General features: G+C 37.7%; 1 protein-coding gene across 7 annotated transcripts in view; it reads left to right on the forward strand.

Annotated features, from left to right (window-relative positions):
• PTPRO (protein tyrosine phosphatase receptor type O) overlaps positions 1-15224 on the forward strand; it is a 350703-nt gene that overhangs the window by 284165 nt on the left and 51314 nt on the right. For all 7 annotated transcript variants that reach the window (XM_069861801.1, XM_069861818.1, XM_069861787.1 and 4 more), the window contains 4 exons: positions 8270-8428; positions 10388-10540; positions 12175-12618; positions 13622-13783. In XM_069861801.1, the coding sequence (XP_069717902.1) occupies positions 8270-8428; positions 10388-10540; positions 12175-12618; positions 13622-13783 (918 nt within the window). The remainder of the gene's footprint in view (positions 1-8269; positions 8429-10387; positions 10541-12174; positions 12619-13621; positions 13784-15224) is intronic.

A 15224-nucleotide genomic window follows, 5' to 3' on the forward strand; every position in this document is an offset into this window, starting at 1 on the left:
TATTTTTTTACTTCTGTTTCTTCTCTTTGTGTGTTTTTCTTGCCCACAGAAGTTCTTGTGGAGAAGGTTGGGTGGGGTTTTTTTTGTTTTTATTAGGTCCTCCCTATGTGTAGGATGAATTCCTGTGTAAGTACGGTTGGTAATATGTGTTGAGAAGGCTTGTGAGTGAAAATTCACAAGGTCTGGGCAGGAAGGAAGGGACAGCTCTGCGTTTCCCCCTGGGTGACCCTTCCTGAGCACTGACTGAAGAGGTTTGACATACTGAAATAAGTAATGGTTGAAGCTCCTTTCCAGATGTTCATCCTAAACCTTTTGAACCGGGAGTTCCAAAAAACTAGTAAAGGCATAAAAAGTGTTGACTGACATTTAAGTGTAAGCATTCCTGTTAAATGGTAAGGTATATTCTGTTTTAAATGCTATAACAATGTTCTTTGATTGCTAATATATTGACACAGTATATAGAAAGCGGAGAGTAGTCACCAAAACCATGTGTTTCTTTCAGTACAGCTGAAGGTTTTTGTGATAGAGACCATATTGGTAGTAATCTGTCTCTTACTGCCTCCAGATGCATTGATTCTGTGGGAGAGGTGTGATATTGTTTGCTCTGCCATTAGGTGAAGCACCACAGATTTCTGTGTGATTCCTGCCCTATTTCTGGCTCTGCTGTTGCTCCACAGCTATTTCCGTGTGCCAACCTGAAAACAATTTGTAGAATATAAAACTATTTTTTTCATCTGGAAGACATAGTCAAGAAAAGACAGACAAGAAATTCATTTGGATGGGGCAAAAATAATTTCCAGATTTTTTTTTTTTTGTTTTTGCTAATTGGCACCTTAAAATTTATGGGCAGTTTTAGTTGTCTTGCAGATGAGGAATGGTTATGATTTTGTGTACTGACGTTATTCTATCAAAGGAGAATGCCATCCAATGTAATAATGTTCAAAGCATAGTATAGTAGCCTCATGAAGTTATTGAATGAGATGCTTGAAACTTAGGAGTAACCAGATTTTGCATTATCTATATATTCTTCAGCCTTCCCTTGTGTGCTCAGGTTGAGCCCTGATGAGGACAAATGTGAAGGATCCCATGGGAAAAATATCATAGGGCTGGGTAACGCAAGTCTTTCATAAATCATGTGTGCAAGAACGTCTGTGTAGCAGACAATTTAATGGTTCACAGGGAGCCTGAATTTCCTTTTCTTTGACTGCATTAACCTTGCAGACAAATAGTTATAATGTAATATCCTGTTTTATTGTTTGCTTGGCTTTTTAAAAAGGAATTAATGGAAGCATCAGCGCTCAAATGCATCTGAATAAATGCTTTATCTTGCATTTCCAGTGGGTTTTGAATGTTACGCTTGCAGTCACACAACAGAGATCATTGCTGTTTGACATCCTGAGCCCACTAGGGTCACTGATGTCAGAGGAAGTTGTAGTCCAAGATGGTAGATGGAGCACACACTCCTGAGCAGGGGATATCTGAAGGATGAAGGGAACCACTGTTGCTCAGGCTATCGAAGCCAACCCTAGAGTTCCCATTTTTGGCTCAGATTGCTTCCACAAGGTGTTCCTGGAAGAATGGGAGGTGAATGGCTCCAAAAGCCATAGCCCACATTGCTCTTACTCCTCCAAGGCTTGGCAGTGTCCTTTCCAACAGAAAGGAGCCTACCCCTCTTTACCACCTGTCATGCAGATGTGCTAGCAGCATTTCAGGGTTTCCTCCTGTGGCATCTGCTGCTCACCCAGACTTTGGAGACCTTAGAAGGACCAGTGATTTTGGTAAGTGGTCAGTACTGCTTGAGGAACTCGTATAACAAGAAGGCAAGAGCAAATTTCACTGGTTTTGTCTCAATAGGACAGCCTAGTTCATGGAAATGAAAGAACATTTTTGCAGGCAGTATGGAAAGATGCTGTACTGACCAGTAAAGGTATGCTGTCAATTGTGAGCCCCTTTGCAAGGGAAAGGGCCCAATCTCCTTCCTAGTGTTTTCTGTTGGGCAGACTGAGTGCTCTGTCTCATGTAGCAGCTTCAGCGACTAACATAGCTCATCTTTTCAAGTGTGAGGCTACAGGAATCAAAGTAAATTTGGAATTAAAAGGCAGTGCAGCGGGCTGGGCTTTTTAAGGTGTATTTCAGTACAATGCTTTTGGGAAGAGATCTTAAAACTCATGTAGTGACTGTTGGCTTCTCCTGCAAAACTGCTTTAGATGATAATTGGTTTTAGTTTTCTTTTTTTAATTTTTCTTTTTATTGGTATTGTCCACTGACTGTTTTACATAATTTTCTGACTATTAACTAACTTGATTTTTAGACAATAATTATGATAGATTCATATTTTTCTTCATGCCTTATGCTTTTTCTGTCTGTTTAACATCCTTAGTTTATTTTAGCCATGCAAAGACATACAACTGTCTAATTTATTCCATCTATACCTTACAAATGAAAAAAAATGACACATTGCAGCTAGCTTACAGGACCAAATTAATTCCTGGTCTATTTTCATTGGTATCAAGAGAGCTTTACCAGTTGCAGATTGGCCCCGTTCATTAGGCTGCCACAAGATAAATCAAGCAGGATAGCCTGTAATGCCAATGTGGTTATTCCCAAGGCTGTACTTCAATATTTCACAATAGTTTTCTGGGATCTCCTGTTGTCTGCAAAGGAGTCAATGCAGGGAGATTGAGTTTTTCAGCTTGGCCATATGCTGGAGATCCAAGTTTCACACAGAGCAGGATGTATCCAAATTCTGCATGTCAAAATGAGAGCAAGGTCCTTCAAAGAGATTGCCTACTTAGAAATTCAGCGGGAGTCATGAAAGGCCTCTGCTTTCTGATGGTATATTTTGATGACATTTTTTTCTATTCACACCCCTCAGCTTTCTGCTGCTTCTCAGCATATTGGCAAGAAAAAGGTATGTCTGTCCACAGTCTGAAGCTTCATCCCATTTAAGTCAGAAAAGATTTTTGGTTTATCCCTCGAAATTTTCTGTCTAGGAAAAATTAAAGACTCCTCAAGAGAAACATGGATAATGAAATACGTATTTTATATGGTATATGTATGTATAATATATATAATGATATATAATGATGTACATGGAAATGTGTAAATATGTAAATATGAATACATATAAATGTATGTGTGCATAACCATGTACATGTAAAATATATTAACATTGTGTAAATATACATTATACATGTATTTATGCTATTACTTAAGCCTTTTATTGTTTCCTTGGACCTTATTTACAAGACTGAACAACTTATTTTCAACTTTTCTCTGAATGTAATAATTTCAGGGTTTCTCATTTTAATCAAAACACTACATACTATAGAGTTCCTTTGTTTAAGTTCTGTAGTCCAGATTGTAATGCAAGGAATGAGGTATTTGTTGCACTGTTTCTTCTCAGAGCCCAAGGGTTTTGTCAGCTTCAGAACAGCCGAAATGCTTGTGTTGCTTCCTGAGGTGGGATATTAGAAGCACAAGATGAGCAAGGAACATTCAATTCTTAGGCAGAAAACCCGTGAAATAAAATTTGAGGGCAAAATAGTACTTTTTCTTCTCATTGTGTAGCAAAGCTGTGTTCAGCAAATTGGGATCAGTATTTCAGTGAAGGAGAAAGCATTAACTAAAACCCTGACCAATTATTATTGGAGATCCCTGTGATGATTTTCACAAGAACAGGTGTGTGAATCTTGATGTCCTGTCCGATGCCAGAGAGTGCAATGGTGTTATGCCTATGAAAACAACCTTCTTTCCAGTTTTCAATCTGGACAAGGGTTCTAGTATCTAACAATTATTTCAAGCCTGCTTTCTTCTGCTCTTGGAGTTTTAGCTTTTCAACATGAGTGAAGTGACTCTAGAATTTATACTATTACTTTAGTGTATTGCAGTACTTGAAAGAAAGTTCCATCTTACTACTAATTGGTTTTGAAGTAGATTAGGAGAGAAATAAAAAGCATGGGTGTAAAATCAGTGACTGAAATTCTCACTCATTCTCCATTTTTCCAGCTTAAAGTCTTGTTTTATTCTTCCCAGGGTGACTCACACTCCTGTAGGCTTTTTTTTTCTGAAATTCACTGTAAATTTTTCTTTTTGTTGTGAAGAAAAAAAAGTGCATGGGGAAATCGGTGCATTGCAAAGCTATTGTGTAGGAAAAATGGGAACTGGAGAAATCAGGACCTCTAGAGTGATTAAGAGTAGCTCTGCCTAACTTTTATTTTAGTTTGTGATTAGGAGTTTTGAGTGGTAAATGTTTCATTTTTTTCAAAAGCCGATGATTCCTTATATAAATCACTGTAAAATGTATTCCCTTCAGGAAGAGTTCTGCTTCTGTGTGTTCTACAAAAAATATTCTCCTCAAGAGGCCAGCGGGCCTGCTGCCTGGGACTCTGATCTCCTCTGCTCTCAGAAAATAATTGGCATTAGAGCTAGTTAATGCTCAGTTGTCATTGTGCCAGATGCTGCAGGAAGTGATTCAGCAGGTCAAATCCTTTCCTCTGTCTCATTAATGGATCAGAGCTGATGAAGCAGGAGCTTCAGCTGGTATTGACTTTTTATTTGTCATCTTATATGGGCATCTAGAATTTGCAGTATATACCATCATTGACCAGATACTACCATCACTTATGTTCCCTTTTCTGAAGCTGTTGCACATGGTATCCTCTATTCCATATCATAAAATTTGAACATTATGTTCCTAAAGTATTAAACAGCATCTCTTTAATCTCAGAAATGGTTGCTTTTTAGCAAGAGATGAAAAGATCCCTAAAGCTTATAGCATAATGGAAGCTTTACCCTGAATAAAGCCAGTAACTAAATATATATGGCAATAGCATCATCCTGTGAGAAAACTATGCAGCTCACAACTTCTTTATGTGAGGAGAGGGGATTATCCACAGGAATGAGATTGCTCCACTAATGAGGTTTCTTTTTCTATAAAAGTCATGATATGAACGTAAATCATGATTAATTTTGGTTTGAGTGTTAAATGCGAGAGAGTTGATCTCAGTCTCATTTCAATGACCCCACCCTACGACTAACCTACCACAGTAATCAGTCATTAATTGAATCTGTAAAGTGACCTGATCTAAGAGTATTAAAACCAAATTGATTTGGACTGGAATATGGTACCATGGAACTTACTTTTGATGTCTTTTTTTTTTTTTTGATTGGTAAAATTTAATATCTGGCACAGTCTGAATACATCAGGGCATTTGAACAGAGATTATCAGCATTTATTATGCCATCTTGATGTTTCTGTAATGTGAGCTATGTGCTAAATACAAAATGCTATGGAGTCCCAGAGGAACACAGAAGTTAAGTTTGTCATAAACAGATAGAAAGCAGTTGCTATAGAAGCAGCAGATTCTGAGACCATAAGAAAAAAGGCAAGTTTAGGTCTTGGTCCTGCAAGCTTGTTTATATGTTTTTAATATAATCTGCAAACTAAAACTAAAGAGATTGTACATGAAGAAGTGCTTTATGCGTGTTATTAGAGGAACACTGAAATCCTGCAAGTCCCTTCTGTAATGTGACATCAAGCATCAATGTAGTGAAGGATGTCTATAAAGCTGTAAGATTTCTTAGGTATTGTATTAAACTTTATTTAGGTTATTTCTTGAGAACCACCAAATCTGTGAAAAACTAGGTCCTTAATACTGAAAACAGTGAGATTAAAAGGACCAGACTATTTATGCTCTGAACTATAAATATAGATAGTGAAGAGTGACATTTTATATATTCTTAATGTTTAATAACCCTAGGAGCAGTTAGGAAGTGAAAAACAGAGCATGGTTTTTATCTGCTGAGTGTCCTTTTAATTTCACAGTGTACAAATAGCTTTTGATGTGAAGATTTGGTGCTGAAGGAAGTAAGATAATGGAAGAATCTTTAAATTGCATTATATCACTCATGCTGCTCTGCTAACATCAGCCATGAGCAAGGAGAGGATAGTAAGCGGAAGATAACAACGAGAAAGAGTCTGTGGTGATTACCACTTAATTCAATTATTGGTTAATTAAATCAAAGCATCAGGAGGAAAAATAATTTGGATTAAAATGAATATAACTTCCATCCTTTATTTGATTTGTTGTAGGCAGTAATAAATGGGGTAATTTAATTATTGGCATAGACAGTTTCAGTAATTCTTTCAGAAATAAGGAGAACTCAGATGTGAATGAGATAGCAGAAAAAAGCCCAGGGTACACCTGCTAACATGAAAGATGACTGCATGTAAGATTTGTGCTATTTAGAGATTCTTATTGACATTTAAACTACTGTCATGTGCTGTGTGAGCTGTGATATAAACCCTCTGGCCATGTGGATAGACAGATCAACTATTTATTTTAGAATAAGTGATTGAAAAAGCCCTGGCAGAAAGAAGAGGGTAGGCTTTGTTTCTTGTGATCTGCTTTGCTCCTGTTTATTTCTAGGCTATCATGATTGTCAGCAAAATTTTCACAGATCCCATCACTGAAGTGTCTGTTGGTATCTGTGAGGTTGGGAGTTTCTGTTTGTAAGTGATTAACATACAAATATACTAATATTAACCTGAAGCTAATGAAGCATCTTTGCCATGAGAAATAGTTTAAAAATCCTACAGTATTTAAAATTGACTAAGTTAAAAACCACAATGCAACTTCTTCTGAAGACTTGGGGAGAGATTCTGTTTGCATCTGTGGCTTTTATTCTTAGTTGACTTTAATTCTCCACTTCTCATCACATCTGGAAACAGTGCTGTAGTGAAATACTGTGCTGGTAATTGGGATTTGATTTTTGCTTCCTTTGCAGTCTTCCTTTTTCATCTTTGATTAACCTTTTCCACCTTCTGTGACATAATTCCACTTTTCAGACCAGTACTACTCTTCCCTTTCATCTTCTCTTTCTCTTGTTGTTGTGACTGTATGCTCTTTGGGCAAAACCTTTTTATTAGTTTTTTTCCAGGGCCAACTGTAACAGAACTTTGATAACGAATGTGTCTTCTAGGGCCAGGCCAAGGAACAACCTAAAGTTTTCATTCTGTTCCCAACAGTGTGCAGTAACTAAATCAGTGATAATACCTACAAGGATGTAGGCATATTTACTGGAGGTGTTGTGTATTAACTGTCTCTCTTGAAAATATGTTAGTCTGACAAATTTCATCTAATACTGTGGCCTTGTTTTGAAAATCTGTTTGGCCCTACTAACCAATGTGTAGTTTGGTTCCTATCATTTTTCCTTACCGAGGCAAGCAAAAGGCTAAATTATTTTTAATTTTTTTTTCTATAAAGGAGGATGAATAAAACTGTAACTCTGTGATTATTAGTGACAATTCAGACGCTTAGCAGCAGTGAAATGACACAGGTTCCCTCAGTTCATGAAGCTACACTGTTTTAGGTGCCGCATCACAGGACACAGGCTACTTTCATTACTTTTTGTAGCCCACTTGGCTCAGAGTTCAGAACACCGACCTGGCAGTTCCTTACTTAATTCTCTTCTGTGTACAGGTCCCCCCTCTTCCTCCAGTAAACCACATTGGTGTAAACCTCGGTCCATGGAGGTGTTAAAAAAAGTGTAGATTGGCACTATGGGACATGGTTTAGTAGATATGGTGGTGGACTTGATGATCTTAGAGGTCTTTTCCAACGTCAGTCATTCTGTGATTGTTCCTCTGTACCACAATTCTTCATCTGTAAAATAACAATAATTGTACTGCCACATTTTGTAGAAGCTTGGTGTGGGTATTTACATTGAATACGGTGGCCCTCTCAGATATGGTAGGAATGGAAACTGTGTAATTGCCCATGAAATAAAGAAATTGATACATATCAAAATAGAAAATCTTCATTCACGTAGCTTCCTTTAGCTGTTGCACTGATAAGCTTCTCAGCTGATCTTAAATTTGGCATAAATCTGAACTTCTATGAGCAACTTCATGTGTTTTGCTTTTGTGTGGGCATTTTTATGTAATTGGTGAGCATTAAAGGTGAAAATACTTCTAGGACGACGACTGTGAATACTTAAATAATAACTGTGATTTTAATCCTATTCTTTATGGGAAATACGGAATTGTTTTGTGGGGGAACACACAAATCTTGGCTTTGACAATGTCCTGAGCAGCTTTGCCTCAGACCTCTGTGAAGCCCGAGATATCACCTGGTAGATTTAAGACTGCCTGTGCTATGCCTCGTAAAACCATTTGTTTCTTTGGTGTTGTATATGTGTCAAGAACTCAGTTTGGCTATTAACCTGCTCTGTTCTTCCTTTTTCCTTTTATTTGTATATCCTTTAGAACCCCTTCCTGTGAGCAGTGTTTCTATCTATGATTACAAACCATCTCCAGAAACAGGAGTGTTGTTTGAAATTCAGTACCCAGAGAAGTACAATGTTTTTACCAGGGTAAATATAAGCTATTGGGAAGGAAAAGACTACCGAACAATGCTATACAAAGGTAGGAGGAAACTATTCCACTTAAACTTAATGCTAACTCTGCTGGAAATATTTAAACAATTGGTGTTAGCTGTGCTATTTGTATGTCTTGGTTATAATGATTTATATTTCATATTTTATATCATGAAGTAAGGGATGGGTCTTTGAATTGAGCTGGTGGTTCATTTTGGATTTAAACCTGCTTCCCATTCTAATTCTTGTAATGCTTCCTTTAATTTAGATTTTAGAGGAAGGCTGAATTGTCTGGATTTTTTAATCAGTTCTGAAATAAACTTATGAAGGTCTCCTGAGTTTCTGATGCTTCCAAATAAGTGTGTGTACTAAAATCCAAAAAACTTTTCATGATTTTTTAATCTTCCCTGCTGCAGTACAATCCAAACGAAAACAAAAGGAAAAATAAAGAAACCCAAAACTCAGTAGGAAAGACAGAGACATGTTTTTGCTTTCTAGATATTCTTGTTGAAATCCCTAGATGATGTTCTTTGTCAGTTGAAAGAATTAAAGAACTCCCAGTCTTTTCCCTCTGGCCAAGAATTCCTGTTTAGTAAATAGCTGATAGGAAAGTTCTGAAATTGCCCAGAACTGGGAAGCCCATTCAAGATACCAGAATCCTGCCACAGGATTTAGACCTGATAGTTCTGTATCACCATGCAGTGACACAGTGCTAATTGTACTATGCTGTATATTACAGCAGAATTCAGTATTGTACCTCAGCTAATAAACCCTGCTGCATTTTAAGAATTTTAATTTTATTAATATAATCTAATCAAGGGCAATCAATCTAACAATCTAGACAACTGTCTGAGCAATTTAAACAATGAATCTAATCATCTATAACAATCTAAGAAGAGCAAGTTTTTTTTCCTTTTTTATTAGTTTACAACTGAACTTCCTTTTACCCTGCAGTCTGGCTTAAGCATAGCATCTGTCTCAAGGATGTAAATGGGACTGTTCTATGAAAAACATCCTAAGAGGGGAGAAAGGCACGTGCATACACTGTGGGCTCTGATATTACAGTGGTTTAATGTTGCATAGTGGTGGTAAAATGCCTTTGAGCAAGCCAGGAAATGCTGGATTGAATTTTAGGCTCTGAACTAAGACTCTCAAAGTAGAAGTCTGGTTGCTGTAAGCTCTTTCTAAAGTCAGCAGAGGGGGATATGCACCTCCAGAAGGGGGTCAGGAAATTTTGCAGTCTCTTTGTTTCAATATAGCGTGGAGCTAGAAATTGTGGTTTCACTTCTGTGAAGTGCCACGAGTTAGGAAGGTTATTCCTGGATCATACCATAAAATATAGATGACCTCTTTCCAGAGAACATAAGGTGCATGAGCAGTTATTTTTGTCTTCTACAGCTTATACATGGTTCCATGGGCTGTAATGTGTAGGTACAGCTGCTGATAAATAAAAAAGTCAACCTGGATTAAGAGATTCACTAATCAACTTGCACACTTCTTCTTGTAGCCAAATACCCCTAAACAGCTTCTCTTCAGCGCGCATGTTTATTGATGGTGCAAGTGACCTCAGCTCTCAGTGCTGTGGCTTCCACTCAGTTGCATGATGGATGGGCCTTTGAGCATCTGCCTTGAACATTATGCATTGGTCAGCAAAAGTCCAAGGAGGCTTTTGCGTGCAGCAGTTAAAGGTCTGCAGAAACTGTCAGATGCTCTTTGAGATATTCAGTGTCACGTGAAACAGGTTGCCAGATTCAGTTCCCTTTCCTGTGAAAAGTAGTTCATGTTCCTTGTGCTGGGCTTTTTGTAGCAAAGTGGCTTTGACAGCGAGGAAAAATGTTGGCAAACTGTGTATTAGAATTTCATGTCTCAGACCAGGCTGAGCAGTGCTTAAACATCTGAAACACTGCCAGTTCAGCATGTGGAAAAAGTGCAGCATTATCAGAAAGTGAACATTTGATGCATTTTCCTCTTTCTTTCCTTTCTTCTTTTCTTTTTAAACCTTCTGCAGATTTCTTTAAAGGTAAAACAGTTTTCAACCACTGGCTACCAGGTATATGCTACAGTAACATCACATTTCAATTAGTGTCAGAAGCTACCTTCAACAAAAGCACACTAGTGGAATACAGCGGGATCCAGCATGAGCCCAAACAGCACAGAACAGGTGAACAACTTTATTACATACCATTTGCTTTAAGTTTGTATGGCTAATATCCTTTCTACCATGGGGAGGGGATTGATCCCACAGAGAGGAGGGTCTTGGGAACTGCTCCTGGTCAGAAGCATGGGAGGAAGATGCTGCAGCTGTTTTCATAGTGTTATGTGTACAATACAGTGCAAAGGGAAATTTGCATGAGTGTTTTTCTTAGAAAGCTTGCTTTTTAGAGAATAAATTCTGTTTCACATGAGATAACCTAGGCCTTGTGTTAGGAATTAATTTTTAAGCCACAGAAGTAGCCTCACTGAGCATACTATTGATCTGTCTATATTGGTTTGTCTCCTTGCGCAGTGAATCATAGCTAAACTGTTGGACAAGGCCTTCCTCATTTTGCAGTCTTCTATCACAGAGAAGAATGTCATTGTCGCCCCACTTGGCAGCCAGTTTATGCCCTGAAGCATGAACTTTTTAATTTCCAAGACAGCAGTGTTGCAAAGGCTGAAAATTGCATTTGTTCAGGGTCCAGAACTAATTTAATTTGGTCCTGGGATGGTGCCCAAAACTTTTCTGTTAATCTGTTGGACCACAGACATTTTCCAGGGTCCAAAGTGAAATGAACCAGTGGTAAAATCAAAAGGCCAAATCTTCAGATGAATGCACTGGTGTTGGTCCATTGCCTTGGACAGAACAAAGCCAATGGATGCCAGCTGAGTTATCTCCTGAGGATCCTAAATTTAGTTATTGAGATATTGAACCGTAAGAATGCAACCAACAGGATCACGTTTTTTCTTTCTTGCTGCCCTTCCATCCCTCATTCCTTCATGAACTGCAATGAGATTGTAGTGGCTGGTTTTGTATTAGTGGACATGGCTTGGACATAGGAGGTGAACAAATTAGTGTGTGGTAAGGTGCCAGCTTAAAAAGTCCCAGTCAAAATTGTTTGCAGAGCCTGCTCTCACTTACCATGTGTAAGGGCAGTCATACAAGCAATTACAGTAAGGCAGACAAATTCTGTGTGTTCACCTTCTGGTATAAGTTGAAGTAACTTCTTTGTGTGCCAGACTCTTGTCTTCTGGCGACCTAAGCCTTAAGATCAAGTTTTCACAAATATTAAAATTTAAAGTGATGTTTAATGCTTGTGAAAAGGTGGCTGCTAAAAACATATGAAAAGCCCTACAGCAACATGAAGGTCCTACTTTTTAAAAATCAGCTATGCCATATATTAGTTTTGCATATATTTTTATATTTCATGTCTACAGGAGTATTCTTTTCCATGACCAAGATATTTCTGGAAGACACAATAAAATAAATGAAGATCCACTCTTACAAATTCACACTGGAATAGTCTTGCTGCTGTAGTAGCACTGAAGTCTGATTTACTGTGATTTCACATCTACTTTTCTTTTTGGTGTTATTGAATCATGATTCACCTGTATATTTATACTCATCTTGATCACACTAGAATCACTTCTCCTATAAGTATACATAAAAGAAGGGAGAAGCTTAGTAAGAACAGGTTATTTCAAAATTACCCCTAGATGCGTTGTTTTTTAGCAAACAGTATTTCTCCGGGGAATTAAAACATCATAAAGATGCAGAGAACATACCTATTAAAAGACTAATCCTTGCTTCTCTTTTAGTTCCTTACCCACCTCGAAACATTTCTGTTCAAATCGTACCAATCAACAGAAACAACTGGGAAGAGCACAGTGGGAATTTTGCAGAAGAGTCATTCATGGGACCACAAGAAATTATAAGGAAAGAAAAACTTAGCCATTTTTCCAGCAATGCACCTGGAATTCCAGCAGCAAACACATCCACAGCCTTGCCAGACTACCGCTATAACAGGACTGAGTATGAAGCCACATCACAGCCATACTGGTGGTCTAATGAAGCTGAGTCCTCAGAGGGTGAAGAATTTGTCAATGCAGTTCCCAGTGATTATGAGGCCAATGATGGGAACACATCTGGAAAACTCACACCAGAGCCCCCTTCCTTCCTTCCTGTACAAATGGTGCTGACCTGGTTACCACCAAAGCCACCTACTGCATTTGATGGTTTCAATATCAATATTGAAAGAGAAGGTAAACCAGAGCCTTATATCCTTTTCATACCTCTATTCTGTAATTCCATGGATCAGTTGTCTCCTCTAATAATTATTAATTACCTAGTACTGTGCTTCAGAGGGCTGTGTTAGATCTCCTGTATTTCTTGAGAAGTCTTGTGCATTAAATAGCATCAAATTCTCGATGGGCATCATAAAAATAATGAAGGAGGTATGATAAGCTGCAGTTTGCAGTTCTCTTTTTTTAAACAAAATTTATACTGGTATACTCATTACTGCATTGTTTACACTGCAATAACTGTAAATTCATTATGGCATGTGAAAAAGGAGCAACAAGCTGATAGAAATTTGAGACAAAGAAGGTACATCATACCATGTAGTTTTGTCTGCCACTGACAAAGGTTCTCAAGGGGACCTCAGCTGGAAGGGGTATATACAAATGACAGTATAGATCCAAATTAACAGTTGTCTCAAAGGACAGCTACCAAACATATTTGTTAGGCCACAAGGAGGCTGTGGTGGACCTTGGCGAATCTTCAAGTAATGGAGCTGCAAGAAAACCATCCTGTTTCTTAAAGATTTTCTGTCTTACAATCTAATTTATCCAAATGATTTTATTTCCTGACAAGCAGTTTTCATAAGCCTTCCCACACTGAGGGCAAATACTTTCTTTTGCAGAACAAGAATGCAGAGATAGAAAATTAGAAGCTCCTTTTCCTCCATACCATGCAATTTTTTACCTGCACAGTCATGGCAGCCCTGTTTATCTTTATAAATCTTATCATTAGAATAAAATTTGGCATGGGTTTATTGTTTCTCTACACCTATAATGCAGCCTTGATCATTAATTACTCTTTTCCTGATGGCAAGACATAAAACAACCCACATAAATCGAGTCTTTTTGGATAATTTTTAATCCTACAGCAGAAACAAGATTAGTATTTCTGAAATAAATCATTTTTTCAGTGGCTGGAGCCTTTGAAGTTTCAATTAATCCACACCTTTTTTCCCCTCTGATTTAGAGAACTCCACAGAATTTTTGACAGTAAGTGAGGACACTCACAAATTTGTTGCTGAACTGAAAGAACCAGGAAAATATAAGTTATCTGTAACAACGTTTAGCTCCTCTGGCTCTTGTGAAGTTCGGGGAAGTCAATCAGCAAAAACACTTAACTTTTACATCAGTAAGTATCTCAACAAAGCGGTTTTTTTTTCTGCGAGACCAATATCACTTTCACGTACAGAGTTTGAGCACTGTGGCACGTATGGCATGTGCTGCAGGATCAGAAGGGTCTGGTCCTCTGGAATTTCCTGTGCCAGAGACAGAAATATAGTGGAAGTATGTATTATATCCTGCCTGGATGGGCCTTCATCATGCTATCATGGTAGAGCTAAGAACTGAAAGCAGGTCATGTATTTGACAGAGTCCTTGTCCGGTGTTCAGAAGTGGCTTACTGAAACAGGTTCCTCTCTTGCATTTTTCAAAGAGAAAATTTAATTCCAAGAATTAATTCGGTGGGTGTAGAGATCATTGAAAATATTTGACTTCCTTACTCCTTGAGGCTGTGTGTGCTGGGTTAGGGATGAAGGGCACTTGAGTGTGGGAACTGCACAATTAAACACTGAACTCTGAAATTACATGGTCTCTGAAAGAGCACGGACAAATTACATTAGATTAAATAGTCAGCCTGCTAAATTCAGAGGAGAAAAAGTAATTTATGATTTCCCTGTAGAATCCTAGGTTTTCCTAACAGAAGATTTAGTAAAAGAAAAAGTAATAATACACTTCTGTGTAAACTAGTATCATGACTGACAATTAGGTTAGCAAGTGAGACAGGTGCTGGTGAATTCAGATTATTATCCTTCTGATGGCTGTGGTCACCTTTGTAACTTTTTTTACTGAAGGAAATAGATATAGCCTGCAAAATGTGCATACAATGACAACAGGGGAATACTTGCAGGACTACACAATTTTACATGTGGGAGGATGGTGCCTTCTCTGGATCATGAATGCTGCAAGAAGACGTAGATAAGGCTGGCAGAAATATTCATATTAAAATGAAATGTACTCAAGTATTTAAGTATATTACTAATAAAATTTGTGTTGTCAATAGCTCATCATATTTATAAATAGTAACTATTTAGGCTTAAATTCATCATAATGCTTGACTGCGTGTAACTGAATTCCATTATCACTATGTTTTTAACAACTTTTTAGTTGAAAGAAACAGTGCTTGGAAAAACAAGTAGAAAAGCAGAAGCAGCATATGGGAGAAAAGGGTCTCTGCTGTTCCAATTTCACATTAAACTATATATTAGTATATTAGTATATCAAATAAATTATGTAGAATTACTGTGGGTACCAAATGTTATTCCATTTTACGAAGCGTGACTTCTCCATTAAGCCACATGCAATACAGTTTTCTCCATGAAGTCTACTAACTGGGGACAGAGACCTGAGAAAAATGAGAAAATATTAATCCAAAGTACATGTGTATGGATTGCTAGGTTAAAGATGAGCTTGAATCTCATTAGGTATAAAGTGTTGTTACAGGAATGTAATGAGTATTTTTCATTTTGCATGTAATATATAGAATCATAGAATCATAGAATCACCAGGTTGGA

The sequence above is a fragment of the Phaenicophaeus curvirostris genome, chromosome 1 (genome assembly GCF_032191515.1).
Source record: "Phaenicophaeus curvirostris isolate KB17595 chromosome 1, BPBGC_Pcur_1.0, whole genome shotgun sequence".
In the NCBI taxonomy this organism is placed as follows: Eukaryota; Metazoa; Chordata; class Aves; order Cuculiformes; family Cuculidae; genus Phaenicophaeus; species Phaenicophaeus curvirostris.